We start from the raw sequence: 18088 nt of genomic DNA on the forward strand, positions 1-18088 counted from the left end.
TAATTCAGCATTATTGAAAATGTCAATTTCAGGAATGTACAATCAGTTTTCTTCTAGCTACTATAGTTCTCGAGATTCCCTCAGTAGACAACAAATTTTGCCCACGAATTTCGTAGGTACATCCACTTCATCAGGAAAGACTAGATGCTGACCATGGATTTGGCCTTATTTGACCTCGTCAGGGCAACAAAACTCACACTTCGATGAAAATAAAACGAATTGGTGGACCAATCGATGTCAACTGTCGCTATAATGCCTAAATAAACACTAGCGTCACCTTACAGAAAACTATGTCCAACTAAATTCTCTTATAATTATGAACCCGAATGAAGATTGCAGCTTTCATCCATGTGTTCCAACTCTAAGTTTGCCGGAAAAACTGTTTTCGCTGTCATCCTACCTATGGCGAGATAGAGAGACTGGGTATAATGAGTAAGCCTTCGAATTAAGGCGGTCAGAAATGATCGAAATTCATTCAGATACATAATTTATCCATTGATATAAAAAACAACAATCCTATTCATCGAGATAGGAGTTGTGTTGCTCTGACGGGATCAAATAAAACTGAAACAATGGTCAGCTTCTACTCTTCCTCGAAGAAATGCTCTATCTGTTGATACTCAGAGTGATTATAGTTCTCTAGTACCTACGATGTATGTAGATCGTAACATTTTTTGAGTTTTACATCCATATACTTATTATTATACAGGGTGTCCCGGATAAGATGGGAAACATTTTAATTATGAGATAGAGGGTCGAGGGTCACGAAAAACCCCCTTATGTAGTGTCTATGAGTTCTAGATTCTGATTTACAGGGTGTTTTTCAAATTTGAATGTAAATTAAAACCACTCTATCTCCTGAAAGGAATCACCGATTTATCCGAAATTTGAAATGAAGATAGCTTGCATGAGGTTCCAGAGAACTGCAATCAAATATCATTCGATTTGCAGGACCGTAAAAGTTCGCGAAATCACCCTGTGAAATGAATTTCATGGTTTCTTCGATATCTTCGTAAACTGCAAAATTGATTCATTATTCAATTCGCCAAATAATATTGCATGGCACCATCTACGTTGCCGAGGACTGATTTTTTTTTCTTGATAGTGGCAATAATTTTTCTCTAGTGACTATATTTAACATCCTATTTCTCTCACAGCTAAGTGAATTCTGAATCTTTATGAATTTAATCAATTGAATATGCATTATTGAATGTTAATTTTAGTTCGTGTGAGAGTCCAAAAACCATAAGAGTCAACTGGTTTAAAGGCAAAATGCCCGGAACTTATGAAGAAGCAGTTTAGGGTTTTTAGTAGGTCTCGAGCTCAGGAGAGTTAGAATCCCCACACATGTTCCCCCTCAGGAAAGGGTGTGTTCGTCTGTCTTGCAGATTTTCCCCCTCCTACAACAAAAAAATTGATGGGTGGACTCACTACTAATAATTTCATTAACAGTGTCAGACATTGGGGATATAACAGCAGTACCTATTAAAATCCACTGAAGTTGATAAATTTACATTGCAGGACTTCTTTGTTTTATTAGCACAACTCGGATGGTAAACTTTGGTACAATATGCAAAGACTCGCTCGAAACGACTTTCTTGCTCGACGACATCCAGATTTAGGTGTATTTTGACATCATTCAATAGTAGAAGGATCTAAACAAAAATCTGGTGCTGGTGGCGCACATTTTTTTCATTCGAATTACAGAACTTTCCTTATCCACGACCCTGCTGTCCAGAAGGCTAATAGCTAACAGTTACAATTTTTTGGTTATAAAAAAAAATAAAAAGCAGGTGGTAGTAGGTATATCAGAAATTGCATTATTGAAATGGAGATTTATCAATACAGAAACTTTGCAGTAACTGCATATCAAAACCAGCATTTTTAAAAGGCAGAATTATCAATACAGAAACTGTACAGTGACTATATTTAAAATATTGCATTTTTAAAATGCACAATTATCAATACAGAAACTGTGTAGTAACTGCATATAAGATAATGTTGCATTTTTTGATTGCAGAATTATCAATACAGAAACTGTGCAGTCACTGTATATCAATAATTTTATTTTTAAAATGCAGAATTATCAATAAAGAAACTGTACATCAGTGAACTATACACTCACTGTACAGGGTGTTTCACGAGTAATTGGCCATAGGCTGGAGGTGAATGCAGCTCATCTAGGCCTTTCAGGAAATGTATTCATTTTATTCATAGAGTGAAAATATGAGATATTCAAAATAGGACAAAGTGAAGAATGTTGATTAAAAAAAAATTAAATTCAATCTTTCTGTTGTATAGGCGTTTCATTGTGAAAACATTATAAACCACAAGATGCCTTTGAGAAGTCTTGAATCCAAATGAATTAGAAAATGATGAGAAGAATGAGAATAAAATATTCTATACTGAGTTTCTTTGATATACTTTTAAATTTATCATGGAAAGAGCTTTTCTTCATCAAAAGTAATTGATCAAGTAAATTAAAAAACAATTTTAACTCGATATAGTATTTTCACATAGGTATAACAGTTCTGTTGCATAAGTGTTTTACTGTGGAAACTTTATAACCCATATGGTTTAGCATTTTTCGCGAACAGCGGTTTTCGAAAAAAGAAAGATTTGCCAAACATCCAAATCAGCTGATTTTTTCCTCTTGCCCCCTCACCCTCCTTAGTTGCTTACGAAATTAGAGTACTATCCTTTCGCTTATTTAAAAAAAAAATGATCATCGATCGGCTTTTCGGAGTATGGTGTTACCCATAATAAATGATTTCGAGCATAATTTCATCTGACAAATACTGAACCCGAGCAATATTTGAAAGCTTCAGTAGAGTACAAGAGCAATACTCTTGAAAGACGAACCTAATATCAACTTAAATTACCAAAATTCGTTGATTTTTGGATGGTATAGAAAAAGTACCTTGCTTCAACAAAAAGCTGTTAAGCAAATCACTTCAAAAAAACTGGTAACAGAATATATAGGTTTCAGAGTTTTAGGGCATAAACAACTTATTTGACAGTGTATACTACTAACATCCCTAGAACTATTACTTGACATTTCCGTTTCTCCTTGTAAAGCAATGGTATAGGTATATCAAGCATTGATAAATATTTTTAGAAAAAACATTTATGTTACGTGGGTTCTATCGATTCGATAGAAGTGACGTTATAAGTTGGCCGATATTTTTTCGAAAAAGAAATAGTCTTTTCACCTATGGACTTTTTTTCGTAAATGAGAAAAACAGCTGATTTCTACCAAGAATTCTGCATTAATGAATCAAATCTTATTGTTGGCTAAGCTGATAAGTCGAGGATTACAGACATTTCGGCGAAATAGTGATATCCACCTCACCTGTACACACTCCCTATGTGACTTTAATAGGTATGCTGGTATAAAATCTTCATTACTCCATATTCTGAGATATGCTTCATCTAAACCCAAATCTTTCATGTTTAAACCATCGAAATAGTCATCATCGGGTAATCCGAACCAAGCCATGTCCTCTCTGAAAAAAAAACATAAAATAAACTCTTCTTGCTGCGAAAACACTTTGGCACATAGCGAATTGGCCGTTGTTCACCATAAACACAAGTCAACAAAAAAAAAGAATCGAAATATGGATTGCACTCCACGAAATGAGCCATCAACCATATGAAATTGACCATTCGAGATATTCGATTTCGAGATATTCAAGAAATAACACGCTTCTGTGGGAGGTGACGCATTCAGTTCTCATTTATTATTAACTAGCTGACCCGGCTAACCTAGTTTTGCCATTTAAATTATTTCTAGGGTAGATAACAATAACTAACTCATCGTGATTGCTCCATTGGTCGTAAGAAAAAGGAATGCCTTTTTTTCTGCTCTGTACAATTTTTTTTGGGAATATTTTGTTATATAAACCTTGCCCTAACAATAATAAACACAACAAAAAAAGAATTGTCCAATTTGGTGCGATCGTTTGAACAATAAAGCATTTTGAAGTAAACCATAGATCCTCTTTTATTAATATAGATCTCATCATCGAATAATTGGATATTGGAAATGATTAACTTCAGGAATTCACATCTGCGAAATTCTTTTCCATTCATATCCATTTGAGTTCATTGTTCGTTAAAGTTGCGAAATGATGCCTGATTTCACAAATGGTGATCATTTGAAGTTCTTTCTTATTCATGCCGAGAGTAATCGAGTTGTTGATACAAAACATTTAGACTTTTCATTTAGAGATTTCCTGACTGACCGACACTATCAAGAGACACCATCAATAAAACAATGGATAGCACGAAAAATTTTGGTTCCTTGTGAATTGTTGGGGTTGGCTAAAATAACGACATAATAGTTTTTTCGTATTTTCATGCGATTATGTTGGTTCTTTAAATATTGTTCCAATATAAATATTGTGAATGGGTTAAAGGAACAATATTTAGGAATTTTCGAGTTTCGGCGGTTTGTTTTCCACCTTCCTAAAGATACAATGGATAAAAACGCTCAAGATAAGTAATAGGGTTTCCCAGGGCCGCCGTCAGGACCAGCAAACCGGGCACCCTGCCGGGGCGGCACATTCTGGGGGCGGCAAATCAGTTAATAAAACGATACCAATTTTTTCGCACAATTTTTTTTTCTTCAGAATCGAAGACGAACATTATTAATTGTTAGAGTGAAATCGAAAAGGCGGCTTTTTGCGCTTGGTCGCCAAACAATTCACATATGTTCTTCTCGAAATACCGAATAAAAATGCATTTCAACCAGGAACAAGGGGAATACCGCCAGATAGAAAACGATCAAAGATGGCGCATTCTACTCAAATAACTATCAAACTCAGCCTGTAAGTATCTCCACCGCAGCGGCCACCCGCTGTCCTTTTATTTTATAGGTATGGCACTCTTTGATAAACGTCACGGACTGTATAGTTTTTGGGACAGGATAATTCAAAAATAATTTTTATATTCTGTCTGCCAATCCGAATTCGAAATGTTTATTTCTGGGAGGGATTTAAAATACTCGAGAAGATAGAGTATCTATCAACCCTTTACGATTGTAGGTATATCGTGTATATACATACGAATTGAGACTGTTGTAGATTTTCATATATCTCTTTATCTGTAGAGTATAGAAGTTGAAATTGAATCATATTGAAGGTCAGTTCTATATCTGCATTTTTCAAACGTTTCACTGTAAATATTTTACTGTATGATACCTGCGCCGGCGTAGTTAGTAGATATATAACCCACTCTTTTGTATTCCTTTATTTCTTATCTTCCTTTTAGATTCAACATTTACTAAGGCATAAAAATTTATGAAAAAGATTTATCTCTGAATATCTACATTTTGATATGCTGTAAAATACTCCATAAAGAATTATGTGCTTAAACTCAATATAGTACCAGCAAGGTGGCAAAATATCATTTTGTGGGGGCGGCGAAATTTTATTTTGCTGGGGCGGCAAAATGTCTGGCGGCGGCCCGGTTTCCAGACTCAAAACAATTGTGGTCGTCGATGAAGATTCAGAGTACGACCTTACGTCTATGCATGCAAATCTTATGACATTGAATGTTATTGATATCGAAAATAACCTTAATTATTCATTAATTTCATCGCCAAAATTCAGAAGTTTTTCCTTTTTTGGAACAAAACTTTGATATCTTGGGTGAATCTCACAGTTCATTTCATTTTTCATTCTTTCCATTGAAGAAATATCACATTTCAACGCATTTCATTTTGATTTATAGTTCGTTGACAAATTGATTTCCTTGTTTTTTGGTAACTGACTGTAATATCGTTGTTGTGTCTGAAATTGTTTTTGTTCGCAGCCTGGTTTCTTTTTTGTCCTTCAACCATTCACAATCGGATTAGGTTGTTCTAGAGACAGGAGTATTCTGGAAAAACATAAGAAGGACCCTGACAAATTTAATATGTGAAGAATATATTTGAAAAAAAAGATTTTATAAAGAAAGTCTAACTGACTGACGTATCGAAATTGATCAAGTATGATACATTCAATAGGCAAAACATTCATTATTGGGACTTTCAGGAGTACTGGAGTTTTAATGTTTTTTTGTGCTATAAAGAATAATACAATTCTTGGTGTTCATATTCAAGATGGTAGTTTTTTTCATATTCAAATACTAAATTTTAGGAAACAGATATTCAGAGTTATCATTGACCCAAATTTTGGGCTTTTTTTGTCGCCCAACCAGTAAAAGCTGATTCAACGTTCTTATATACTGCATAAAAATTGTGCTTTCGTAGCAAATTTGGTTATAGTGAGAAACAAAAGATTTTTTTTATGGAATAAAATGTACTCTCGTTGAAAGATGAATCAGGCATAGCCATAGGTATAAAACGTCATAAGCGAAAATAAGATCAATCAATCAAATCATTCAAATCAACCCGATTTATACACTGTAATGATGTTTACCCCGGGCCGTCCAGTTTCAAGAACGATTATTCCACTACGGTCAATACCGCATGTCTAATATCAATGCTGCAGTCTGTTAATTTTTTCCCTTATTTAGAATAGAATGCCGAATCGAATAATAAGCTATATGCAAGGAGAGATCGAGTGACTTCTTACCAAGGATTATAAATTAGGGTTTCTAATCTACAATTCAATTTCATACGTTTTTTTTTTCTATTCAGAATATTTTACGAATTTCTACTCCGGGAGAAATATCAGTTCAAAATAGACGGTCAGAAAAAATGATGGATAGAGTGAATAGAGGAATGAATAAATATCCTAATATAAGTTGAACCACCACTATTCTGTAGACGATGGAGAGCATGTTCCCCATATTTTTTCGAATGTGTAAAACAGCTGGTCAATAAAATTGATGAGAAATGAGATTTACTCAGAAAAATTCATATTTTTTTCTGACATTCTACGGTCGAGAGTATGTTCCTCTTTTTTGTTTTGAAAATTTAAAATGGCCAAGAAAATATATTTCCCCTTTTCCCATAACATCAATTTTCTTGGATGGCCATTTTAAATTTAGGAAAAAAAGAGAATATCAATATCGGTACTTTTTCACCGTTGGAGGTGGTTTTTCTGAGTACATATATTTGGATACATTCCTTTATCCACCAAATTTCTGCGCTTCATCGTAGACTGAATAGTTCATTCTCGGAGCTGTAGTATGAACAAAAAATTATATTTTAGTCATTCTTCTGGAGAAGGAATCCTTAAGACATTCTGAATAGAAAAAAAATCGGTTCATTTGATCGTTGGAGGTGGCGTTCTAGGGCTGTTAAAAATAATAAAAAAAAAATTTGAGTACATTCTGATACATTCTTCTATCCACCAATTTTCTTGGCCGGCCATTCTGAACTTGAAAAATGGGGAATATGCGCTTCATCGTAGAATGAATAGTTCACTTTTATAATCGGAGCTGTCATATGAACAAAAAAATTATGTTAGGGATATTTTAGTCATCCCTCTATGTACTTTAGCCATCAACTTCCTTGGCAGGATGTTCTGAACTGATTTATCTTCTGGAGAAGGAATCCTTAAAACATTCTGAATAGAAAAAAATCGGTTCATTTGATCGTTTGGGGTGGCGTTCTAGGGCTGTAAGAATGAAACAAAAATTTTTTCTGAGTACATTCTGATACATTCCTCTATCCACCAATTTTCTTGGCCGGTCATTCTGAACTTGAAAATTGAGAAATAGTAGACTGAATTCATTTCATTTTGATCCACGGAGCTGTAGTATGATCAATAAATTATGTTAGGGATATTTTAGTCATCCTTCTGGAGAAGGAATCCTTAAAACATTCTGAATAGAAAAAAATCGGTTCATTTGATCGTTGGTAGGTGGCGTTCTAGGGCTGTTAAAAATAAAAAATAAATTTTTGAGTACATTCTGATACATTCCTCCATCCACCAATTTTCTTGGCCGGCCATACTGAACTTGAAAAATGAGGAATATGCGCTTCATCGTAGACTGAATAGTTCATTTTGATCCTGGAAGCTGTAGTATGAACAAAAAAATTATGTTTGGATATTTTGGTCATCCCTTTATGTACTTTAGCGATCAATTTCCTTGGCCGGATGTTTTGGATTGATTTATCTTCTGGAGAAGGAATTCTTAAAACATTCTGAATAGAAAAAAATCTATTCATTTGATCGTTGGGGGTGGCGTTCTAGGTTTTATTAATCTATGGTTCTAGGTCAGAATGAAACAAAATTTTTTATGATTACATTCTGATACATATCCTTCTATATACCAATTTTCTTGGACGGTCATTCTGAACTTAAAAAACAGGACGAATATGAGCGTCATCGTAGTATGAAAATCAATAATGAAATCAGGGATCATAAAACATGATCTATAATCCTTGGTATGAAATGAGTCTTTTTCTTGCTTAAACTTAGGTAATTATTCGGTTCGCCATCGTATTATGAATAAGGGAAAATAATTTAACCGACTACAGCATTGATATGAGAGATCGGCCGGGAGCAAAAATACGATTGTATGACTTGAGGGAATAATATTAATTCGAGGAGGATCATACGTTGTATGTATTGAAACCTTAGAACATAGAATATCAGGAAGGAGCTTTTTCGAATAAATGTGACGGGAATTGTGCGACGGAAACGGCCATATTGGTCTTCCAAGTTTTAATTTTAAAAGTGGCAGACTTGGAAGTCAAATGATTCTGTTATCTGTGGCCAAATGAACAAAGTGATGTTTTAACTTAATTTTGGTAATTTGGATTCTTGAAATTTGCTGGAAATAAGGATTTTGGATATTGTAGCGTGAATAATTCATAGATAGGTGATTTTTTTAAGCTGAATATCAGGTATTAATTATGTGTTCCTGAATTTCATGACATATAACCAAAGATCAAAAAGGTTTTGCAAAAAGATTTGGCAGGTGGTTTATCCTTGTAATCCTTTTCCTTTAATCTGTGCTACGTTTTTACCTGGTGAGTTGTTTAGTTAAGTCTAGGCTGAATTAAGTATTTTCGTCAGTTGGTACTTCTTTCTAGCAATCTAGTTTTTCTCAGGACATAATGTCTAATGAGAGCCCCGGGGGTGAACCCCGGGTCTCCAGTCTCCTCTCCCCAAGGGCATACCATGCCTTATGTAGATTAGATCCCCCTGATAGAGCTAATTCTCCTAATTCTGTAGATTTTAATCTTTTACGAGAGGAAATTGCAGTATTGAGCAAAACAGCCAGTGATTCACAAGATACTGAATTGTTGAGGGAACTTGAAAATCTTTCTCAAGTTATTGCCGGGCGTAATAATGCAACTAATGCAAGAAATTCATTTAGATATAATGCTTCAGATAGAGGTCCTTTTTGTGTTATTATCGAATCCATTAACTCGAATATTAGTAATCTCAACCCAATGAATATTGGTAAGATAATATATAATTCGAATTATTCTATTAATTTAAATGTTACAAATATATGTAGGAAAGGCCTTAAACGGGTTGGGGTTTGTTTTTCTATGGCTGATCAAGCTAATTGGTTTGTGGAAAATCATACTTTTTCATTGGATAGCTACGATGTATATATTCCAGCTCGAATGGTAACATCGATGGGAATAGTACGTGACATTGGTTCAGATATTACCGAGGAGGATATCATTCAGCATGGAGTCGGCATTTCCCCTAAAGTTCCAGTTCTCAGAGTTCGTAGGTTTAAGCGTACCTCCCAAGTAAATGGTGTCACAACTCAAGTTCCCTCTGGGACCTGTTTGATAACCTTTCAAGGGACCTCCCTACCCAAACATTTTGAAATCTTTAGCATACGGACTGAAGTATCGCTTTATATTCCACCTGTGATTCAATGTCGTAAATGTTTACGATTTGGACACATACAAACCCAATGCAGGGGTAACTTCAGGTGCTCAACTTGTGGTGAGTCTCATGATAATCTTATTGACTGTTCTACCTCTCCTAGGTGTATTTTCTGTAAAGGTCCCCACTCTGCTAATAATAAAATGTGTTCTGAATACCTTCGGCAAGTAAAGATAAGAGAGTTGATGGCATTGCACAATCTTTCACTTTATGAAGCTAATCAGGCTACTAGAAGGCAATTGGCTCCTCTACCTTCAGAATTTCCCTCAAATTTAAACCGCTCATCCCCCAACACTTCTCCTGTTTTAAGCTCCACACAAATGCGAAAAACCTCCTCCCCTCGTACTTTCAGTAAAGCTCCACTTAAGAGGAAAGAAAGGCCAGTGGGATATGATAAGGTAGCCCACTCTCAGGCACTGTTTTCTTATACTCCGAGTAACACAAACATCTTGATTTCAAATCCTTCTACCTCTAGTTCTGCTCTTCCACCTCAAAAACTCATTATCACAGAGTCAGCTTTAAATGTGCCTCTTTCCCCCTCCTCGAACGACGAAGATATCTCTAACAAAGAAGCTAATATTAACAATGTGGATAACTCCAAATCAACTTCTACACCGCTTGACTGGAGCATGGAAGTCTCCCTTCCAGGCTTCACTTAATCGTCTTTATTAAATAATAATAATAATGAATAAATATAAAACAAGTAAACAAGTCAAATTTTTTTTTTTTTTTTTTTTTTTTTTTTTTTTTTTTTTTTTTTTTTTTTTTTTGATTGTTGTTGCATATAATAAATCTCTGCCATCAACTTTTGTCGGCTATGTTATTGACTTATATTCAATAATTCAATTTAACAACCTTAAAAGCTTATAATGGCTCCTCTCAGAATATTACACTGGAATATCCATTCACTTCTACAGAACATGGTCGATTTAAAAGTTCTCATTAGGGACCATAACCCTGACATTGTCTTGTTGAACGAAACCTTTCTTAGCTCCAATATTAGTGTGACATTACGCGGGTATTCACTGGTTAGGGAGGATAGAGATGACGGTTTTGGCGGAATAGCGGCAGCAATCAGATGCAACCTTCCGTTCAGATGTGTCCCACTTGATAATATAGGGTTCCCAAGAAGAGTGCAAAAGCTTGCACTTGAGGTTCAGTCCCTTCGAATAATCTGCATGTACTCCCCTCCAGATGTCCGGTTAACTGTCACGTGTCTCAAAAACTTAACTCCGTTTTTTACCCCTCAATTTTTGTTAGTGGGAGATCTCAATACTCAAAACCCCTTATGGGGTTCAGGAGTTATGAATCAAAATGGTGCAGCTCTAGAGTCGTTTTTGCAGACAGAGGATCTGATTGTTCTTAATGACGGTACCCCCACTCGGTTTACCCCTCCTGGAGTTAACCCTAGCGCGGTAGATATGGCGCTCTGTTCATCTACGATCGCTCTAAACATGCAATGGACTGTTGTCCCTGATTGTAGCATGAGTGATCATTTTCCTATCCTGGTTGATTATGGGAGACCTGCAGGCGGACAAGTGGATACTGGAATGTACTCCTCTCGCAAATACAACCTTAAGAGAGCAAACTGGCAGGAATACACATCTTGCCTCAGTGGTGAGTTTCTTGGAAAAGATTCAGCCAGCACTGAATTGGGGGAGATCCTCATGTTGATCTCTCATGCGGCCGACAGGTCCATTCCAAAATGTAAACCTCCTGTGTCAGGTATTTTTAAGGTACATTGGTGGGATGATGAGGTGTCTGCGGCGGTGGAGGAGAGAAGAGCGATGTTGAGAAAATATCGAAATGAACCTACATATGAAAATTATACAGCTGTCAAGCAGAAGAGAGCTTTTTGTAGAAGACTCATGAGAAACAAAAAGAGATCGTCTTTCAGAACTTTCTGTGAAGGTATCGACTTCATAACTCTTCAAAAAATGTGGAAAGTAGTCAAAAAATTTTCAGGTTCAACGTCATCATCTTCTTTTGCTCCTTCCAAAAAATGTATGCTTTCTGTACTCAGGAGCCTTGCTAAGTCTGACCCTAATAATATGCCCTCATTGTCTGCTGATGATTCCTGCCCCCCGTTTTCTCTGGATGAACTTCTTCTGGCTCTGACAAACAAGAGAGACTCAGCCCCAGGCTTGGATGGTATTTCATATCAGCTCTTTGTACATGCTCCAATGTCTGTTAAACTTCACCTTCTGGCTGCCTTCAATCGGATTTTGTACTCTGGAACAATCCCTGAAGAGTGCAAGGAAACTCTAATAATTCCCCTGTTGAAGAAGGGTAAATCTCCTGATCTTCCTGGCAGCTATAGACCTATTGCCCTTATGCCGTGTGTCACAAAGATCCTCGAGACACTTGTGAAAAATCGAATTGAGGAGCTCATCGAGACTCGAATAGGCCCAGATCGTCCTCTTTTTGGCTTCCGAAGGGGTCGTTCAGTCAACGATTGTCTGGCTTTTCTCGCTGGGTTTGTCTATCGGGCATTCTCTCGTGGTGAGAGGGTGATGGCTGTATTCTTAGATATCAAAGGTGCTTACGACCATGTTCTTCCCTCTGTGCTTCTGGGTGACCTTGAGATGGCCTCTGTGCCCCCAACTCTCATTCGGCTTATTGTTCATATGTTGATAAACAGAACATTGTTCATCACCCATCCAGCAGTTGGGATCATACTTGGTCCTGTGACACCCTCGTGTGGTCTGGGACAGGGTTCAGTGTTGGCTCCTCCTCTTTATAATTTGTATTCTCTCCTTCCTGCTGATTCTCTGACTCCTGGTACCGTTAGCCTGCAGTTTGCAGATGACTTTGCCCTTCTTGTAAGTGGTACTGATTTACAGTCAATGATAGATCAGCTTTCAGCTGACCTGGGGAGGATACATGCTTGGATGTCTGATAGGAATCTTACACTTTCCCCAGAAAAATCGTCAGCAATGATTTTCTCTAAATCTAGGACTCGTGTTGACCTCCCTAATGTGTCTTGTCGCGATCAGATTATCCCCTGGAAGTCTTCACTTAAATATCTTGGTGTTCAACTTGAGAGCAACTTTCGCTGGGGCGGGCAGATTGCCACTGCATGCGCTAAGACTTCGGGTGCACTGAATATCATTAAAGCATTGGGCAGGACAGCATGGGGCTGTCATCCTGCCATACTAATCAGAATATATAAAGTACTGGCTTTACCGCATTTAGATTATGCGAGCTTTCTTTATGGGAGATGCTCTAAATATAACCTGGAGCGTCTTGATAGGGCACAATATGCGGTCCTGCGGGCGGCAATGTCCCTGTTGAAGTCTACCCCAACTAATGCAATCCTTTATGAGTCAGCACAGCAACCTCTTGCGTACAGACGTAGGTGGCTGGCGTTTAAGTATGTTTCAAAGATCCTTCAGGTGGAAGACCACCCAGTTCGCAAGATATTTGGACAGCATGAAGTTTTGGACCATCTCTGGCAGCGTACATCCATACCCCCTCTTGTTCAGGCATTCTCTGACCTGTCCACCAGAAAACAACTCATAAAGGCCATGCAGAATATCCCATTTTATGAAATTTCCCTTCAGGTTAGACTCAACAGAGTTTTTGTAATTAATTCGGGCCTTCCAAAGTTTTCAATATCGAATCTTCGGGAGTTTGTTGCGTTAGTGGCGGAAAAGTTTCCTCAACATTGTATATTTTTTACAGATGCGTCGCTGTCCAAATCTCCGGACTCAGTAGGTTATGGTGTGTTCTGCTCAAACCCATTGATAAAGATGTCAGCCCGTTTACCAGATCACTGGTCTATATTTACTGCAGAAATGTATGCCGTGGGAACTGCTGTTCAAATGATTCGGCAGCATAATATCTCCAGAGCGTTGATAGTGTCGGATTCCTTGAGTGTGCTGGAAGCGCTCAAATCAGCTAATTTTAGTTCCAGTACGGATTGCATCACGATAAGAACCTTCAAACTCCTTCATCAGGCCAGGAAGGCCGGTGTTGCGGTCAGGTGCCTCTGGGTTCCTAGCCACTCCTATATACATGGTAATGATATCGCTGATATGTTGGCCAATCAAGGCAGATATAAGGTTGGTCCTCCTATCATCCCGGGTGGACCTAGAGAACTGTGGCCAGAATTCCGTAGGGAACTAAAAAACACCTGGATTAACGATTTTTATCAGATCTGTGCCCTGAAAGGGCGTGTCTATGCGTTATATGCCTCTCGCAACACCTTTTTGGATGATCCCTGGTTTTCGAAAATCAACCGGCCACGCCGTTTCTTCACGGTCGTTCTACGTTTGAGATCCGGTCATTGCCTTACGCCATCTTACCTTCATAGAATAGGACTGAAAGAGTCAAACTTATGTGATTGTGGTGAGGTAGGAGATATCGTACACTTGTTTTTCGGTTGTGTTAATAACTTGAGCAGAAGTAGCGGGCTGTATACTGCACTTTCCTTGCATGAGAGTTCCTTACCTGTTAACATATATAATTGTATTTTTTCTGAAAAACTAGAAGTGCTGGATTTGCTGGTTGAGTTTCTTTCAAGTAGTGGCTTGCGAGTGTAGTGGCATGCCTGGTCGGCCTGGACTTAGTTCCTGTGTGTGCTTTTGCCTTAACTGCTTGTTGCCTTCCTTACTCCATTAGCCTACCACCTATAGCATGTAAAGCATGAAATTAAATCCCAAAATATTAATGATATAAAGAATGTCCCTCAGTTGACCTAACCTGGGATTGGAACTCCAAGACTCCTGATGCCCCAGGACCCAGGAATTAGGAATAAGAAGCAATACTACAACACAGAGATTGGGTACATAGTCTTTCAGGCTGAGCCCATATTCAGGCCTTTTCAGTCAAGGGCATCACTGGCTGCTGAGTAGTCTGCTTGAGAATCAAGAAGAAGAATAACCAAAGATATTACACAGTAATATCTTTGCATATAACAAGGTTATCCCATTACAATAACACTCCATGGGCGTAGGTGATGTTAAGTCATAGACCTTAATACCATTAAGTATATAGCCAAGCAGTGTTAGGCGGGGTGAATTTCCGCTTTGATTATCAATTTGAACGAGCTTGAAAACGCTTTTGACTTTACGTCAGTGCTTTCCTAATTTTTTTGATTTATCAGAATCAACTTACTATTGAAATTAATTTTTTGGAAACTTCATTGTCCTACGTCACTGTTGAAACGGAAATATATGTCGGCCATATTTCTCCTCCATTCCGGTCAAATTGAAATGAGCAATATGCTCATTCCTGTTATTCTAAGATTGAAACAAATATGGTTCCATCAGGACAATAGTCTTAATCATGAATCAATTGTTAGAAATGTGAGAACATTATACTTTAAATATTTCATGACCTGTGATTTTCAACATCAATCCATTTTAGATTTCAGGATACAGAATATATCATAACATTGAATAATTTTCCTTTGATAGATTTTGCTTGAACAGATTTTTCTTAGATAGATACCTGAAAACTCCCACCTGAGAGTGCATAAACCCTTTACTTACTCAAGATGTTTCTATATCTTCCTTCATAACCTAAGTCAATTCAATTGTTTGCGAAACTGAACATAACCAAAATCCTGGTAAGTCCGCCAGAAAGCCTTCAAACAGATATCAGCCTGGAGAATGAAACTCTAGAACAGGTCGAGCAGTTCAAATACTTGGAAAGCTTCATAAATACTAGGGCTAATCTAGACACGGAAATACAAAACCGTATCAATTCGGCATCACGGGCATTCTGGAAGCTAAAGGACAGAGTGTTTCAAAATCAAGTAACGAGGGCCCGACTCAGATGGAGCGGCCACATTCTGAGGATGCAAGACACAAGACTCCCCAAAATAGCCCTATATGGCGAATTCACTGAGGGAGCCCGGAAACCAGGAGGCCAGTATAAGCGGTTTAAGGATACACTACATCAATCCCTAAAATTAGTTAATGCCAATCATAACTGGGAACAACTAGCGTTAGACAGGTCACAGTGGAGGTCTTTGGTACACAGTTACGATGGAGAATCGAGATACAGCGGCGACCAGATCTGGTTGGTGACTATATCCATGCCCTGAGTGTGGAAGGATCTGCAGGTCACGGTTGGATCTCTTTAGTCACAGGAGGGCACACAGTCGCAACTAGCCCTAAGAAATTACAAGTCTGTTCGCAATTTATTTATTTATTTTTTTTTCTTCTTTTTGTAGATTTATTCCCGGTAACGGGATACAGCAATGGAATGGAATGAAATAGAACCTCTCAATGTAGTAATTTTGAAAGATCCTCATTTTGAACTTATTGTACATAACTGGCATGGGGAAAAATTGTTGGGCAGTGAAAATAAGAAAGACTCGAAGTTGATGATATTGCAGTTTTAGGTCTAACTGAAATATAAAAGTACAAATCTGGGTCAGCTGATGACTGAAGTTAGGTACATAGGTTACGTTAATGTCAGCTGATGTGCTGATCTCCCTTGGCTGTAGTGCGAAAATGGACCTTATCGACTCGAGTGATAAGAAACGGCAACAGGCCCCGGTTGAAGCTGGATGCGTTTACATTCGTGTTGAAAAATCTGGAATTTCTGAAGCTGTTTTCTCGTATTTGTGTTTTCCGAGAAAACACTCACTTAGGTACTGTATTATTCTGTGTGATATGGCAGTACATTTGAGATCTTTTTTTGTAAAAATCTATTTCATAAACTCCCTCTCTTGCGCATTACAGTACCAAAGATTAATCGAATGAAATATTTTACGAAAGATAAAACAATATCATCTATGAGACATTTAAAAAATGTGACATCCGTAATTCCAAAATAGTCTATAAGAAACATGTTCATTGAGGGAGCCAGTAAAAACAAAATTGAACTATTGATAATTGGGGATGCAAATGTGGATTGTATTTCGAAATGAATAGTTAGTAGAGTCGTAGTCATTTTTCAAGAGTATTTCGAATTTTTCGATTAATATTTAAATTTTTCTCACTTGTTGGACATTAATTTTTTATTGCCACTAGTGTTATTGGAGAAAGTACTCAAGTGTGTTTAGTGGTGTTGACATTCGTAAAAAGATTCAAAGTTTGGTCGTATTTTCGTGTGAAGCCAGGGAATTCTCTATATGACACTGAAAAAATCCTAAAATTATTGGTGTTTTATAACGTTTTTACACAAGAAGAGTGTATTGAATTTGGTGACATTATTTTGTGCATTCATTATGCACCACTTCCTACAGTAGCGTCTGCCAATGTAAATATTTGTCAAGACGATCTTCAATTATGGAAATCAGTTTTCAAATCTTCCGAAAGTAAATGGAAAAAAATCGTTGGTGTGAGCCAAATAACGTTCGGAATAACATATGGAAAGACGAAAGACTACTAGTCAGGATATGCAATATCCCATAAATTAGGAAGACTTTGTTTAACTACATGAAAGTTTGTTTCCGCCATTTCATTAATGAAGACTTTCCAAACTGGAAAATCGAACTGAAATTCAACATACTACGCATCTCAATTCGAAAACTATGTGTGATTCCAAGATTTGTTTCTAATTGATACAACAGTTTTCGAGAAAATGATCAATATGGACTTCATTAATGGATTCTTTATTCTCAATATAATTTTCTGGTGAAAAAATATACACTACGAAATACTGGTAGCACCATCTTCATTATATCAACTCTTTCATGTAATACATGTATAAATCGATAGAGGAAGGCAATAGGTGTGATAAAAATCAAAAACCAAAGAAGTCAGAGGTAGTTCCTATTTATTTTGTTCGAAATTGACCTCCCTTTCAAGATACAGCCTTTGGAAGGCGATGACGAGTTGACAGTTTTAAATTTTTTTACCTGTTCTAAAAAACACTGAGTCATAAAACTTAACATAATATAAAGCATTAAGTAGATGTAAAGAAAATGTATTCCTTTATTTTGATTGTTATGACTTGAGTCAGTTTTGTTCTGTGATTTTTATCATATCGTTCTATTCCCTGTCGTAAGAGATTGATGACATATTTTAATTATAAGCATTAAATGTCGTTTCTCTTTTACAGGTAAGATTTTGTACATAATGTTTATATCAAATGAATTATGTAAATAATAAAAACAAAAATCTCTTTTACAGAGAAACTCAGTTGTGCTTTTAATAAACACTCATCCTGAAATAGTCTTATAAAACGACATTTCTTGACAAATTGAAGACGAAGATGTCTAAACTAAGGTTCACCTTTGAAGTAAAACCCTCTCAAGATGGAAAATCAAATCACATTGCCGTAACTTCTATCAACACTGAAGATGGCAGAATATTTTTGAT

The 18088-nt window shown here is 36.9% G+C and overlaps 2 protein-coding genes across 2 annotated transcripts in view; one reads left to right on the forward strand and one right to left on the reverse strand.

The window, feature by feature from the left end:
• LOC123309343 (heparan-alpha-glucosaminide N-acetyltransferase-like) overlaps nucleotides 1-18088 on the reverse strand; it is a 78230-nt gene that overhangs the window by 54083 nt on the left and 6059 nt on the right. Inside the window, exon 2 of the mRNA XM_044892419.1 lies at nucleotides 3353-3506. Within this exon, the coding sequence (XP_044748354.1) occupies nucleotides 3353-3499 (147 nt within the window). The 5' untranslated portion in view covers nucleotides 3500-3506. The remainder of the gene's footprint in view (nucleotides 1-3352; nucleotides 3507-18088) is intronic.
• On the forward strand, nucleotides 8878-14594 carry LOC123309363. Its single transcript, XM_044892447.1, has 3 exons — nucleotides 8878-8929; nucleotides 13494-14164; nucleotides 14504-14594. Exons 2-3 carry the CDS (start codon nucleotides 13562-13564, stop codon nucleotides 14510-14512), a joined length of 612 nt encoding a protein of 203 aa, XP_044748382.1. The 5' UTR covers nucleotides 8878-8929; nucleotides 13494-13561; the 3' UTR covers nucleotides 14513-14594.

This window comes from Coccinella septempunctata, chromosome 1 (assembly GCF_907165205.1).
Source record: "Coccinella septempunctata chromosome 1, icCocSept1.1, whole genome shotgun sequence".
Taxonomy (NCBI): Eukaryota; Metazoa; Arthropoda; class Insecta; order Coleoptera; family Coccinellidae; genus Coccinella; species Coccinella septempunctata.

Excerpts from the sequence above, each read along its gene's own strand:
- LOC123309363 (XM_044892447.1), top strand. The coding sequence starts at position 13,562 with ATGTCAGCCCGTTTACCAGATCACTGGTCTATATTTACTGCAGAAATG.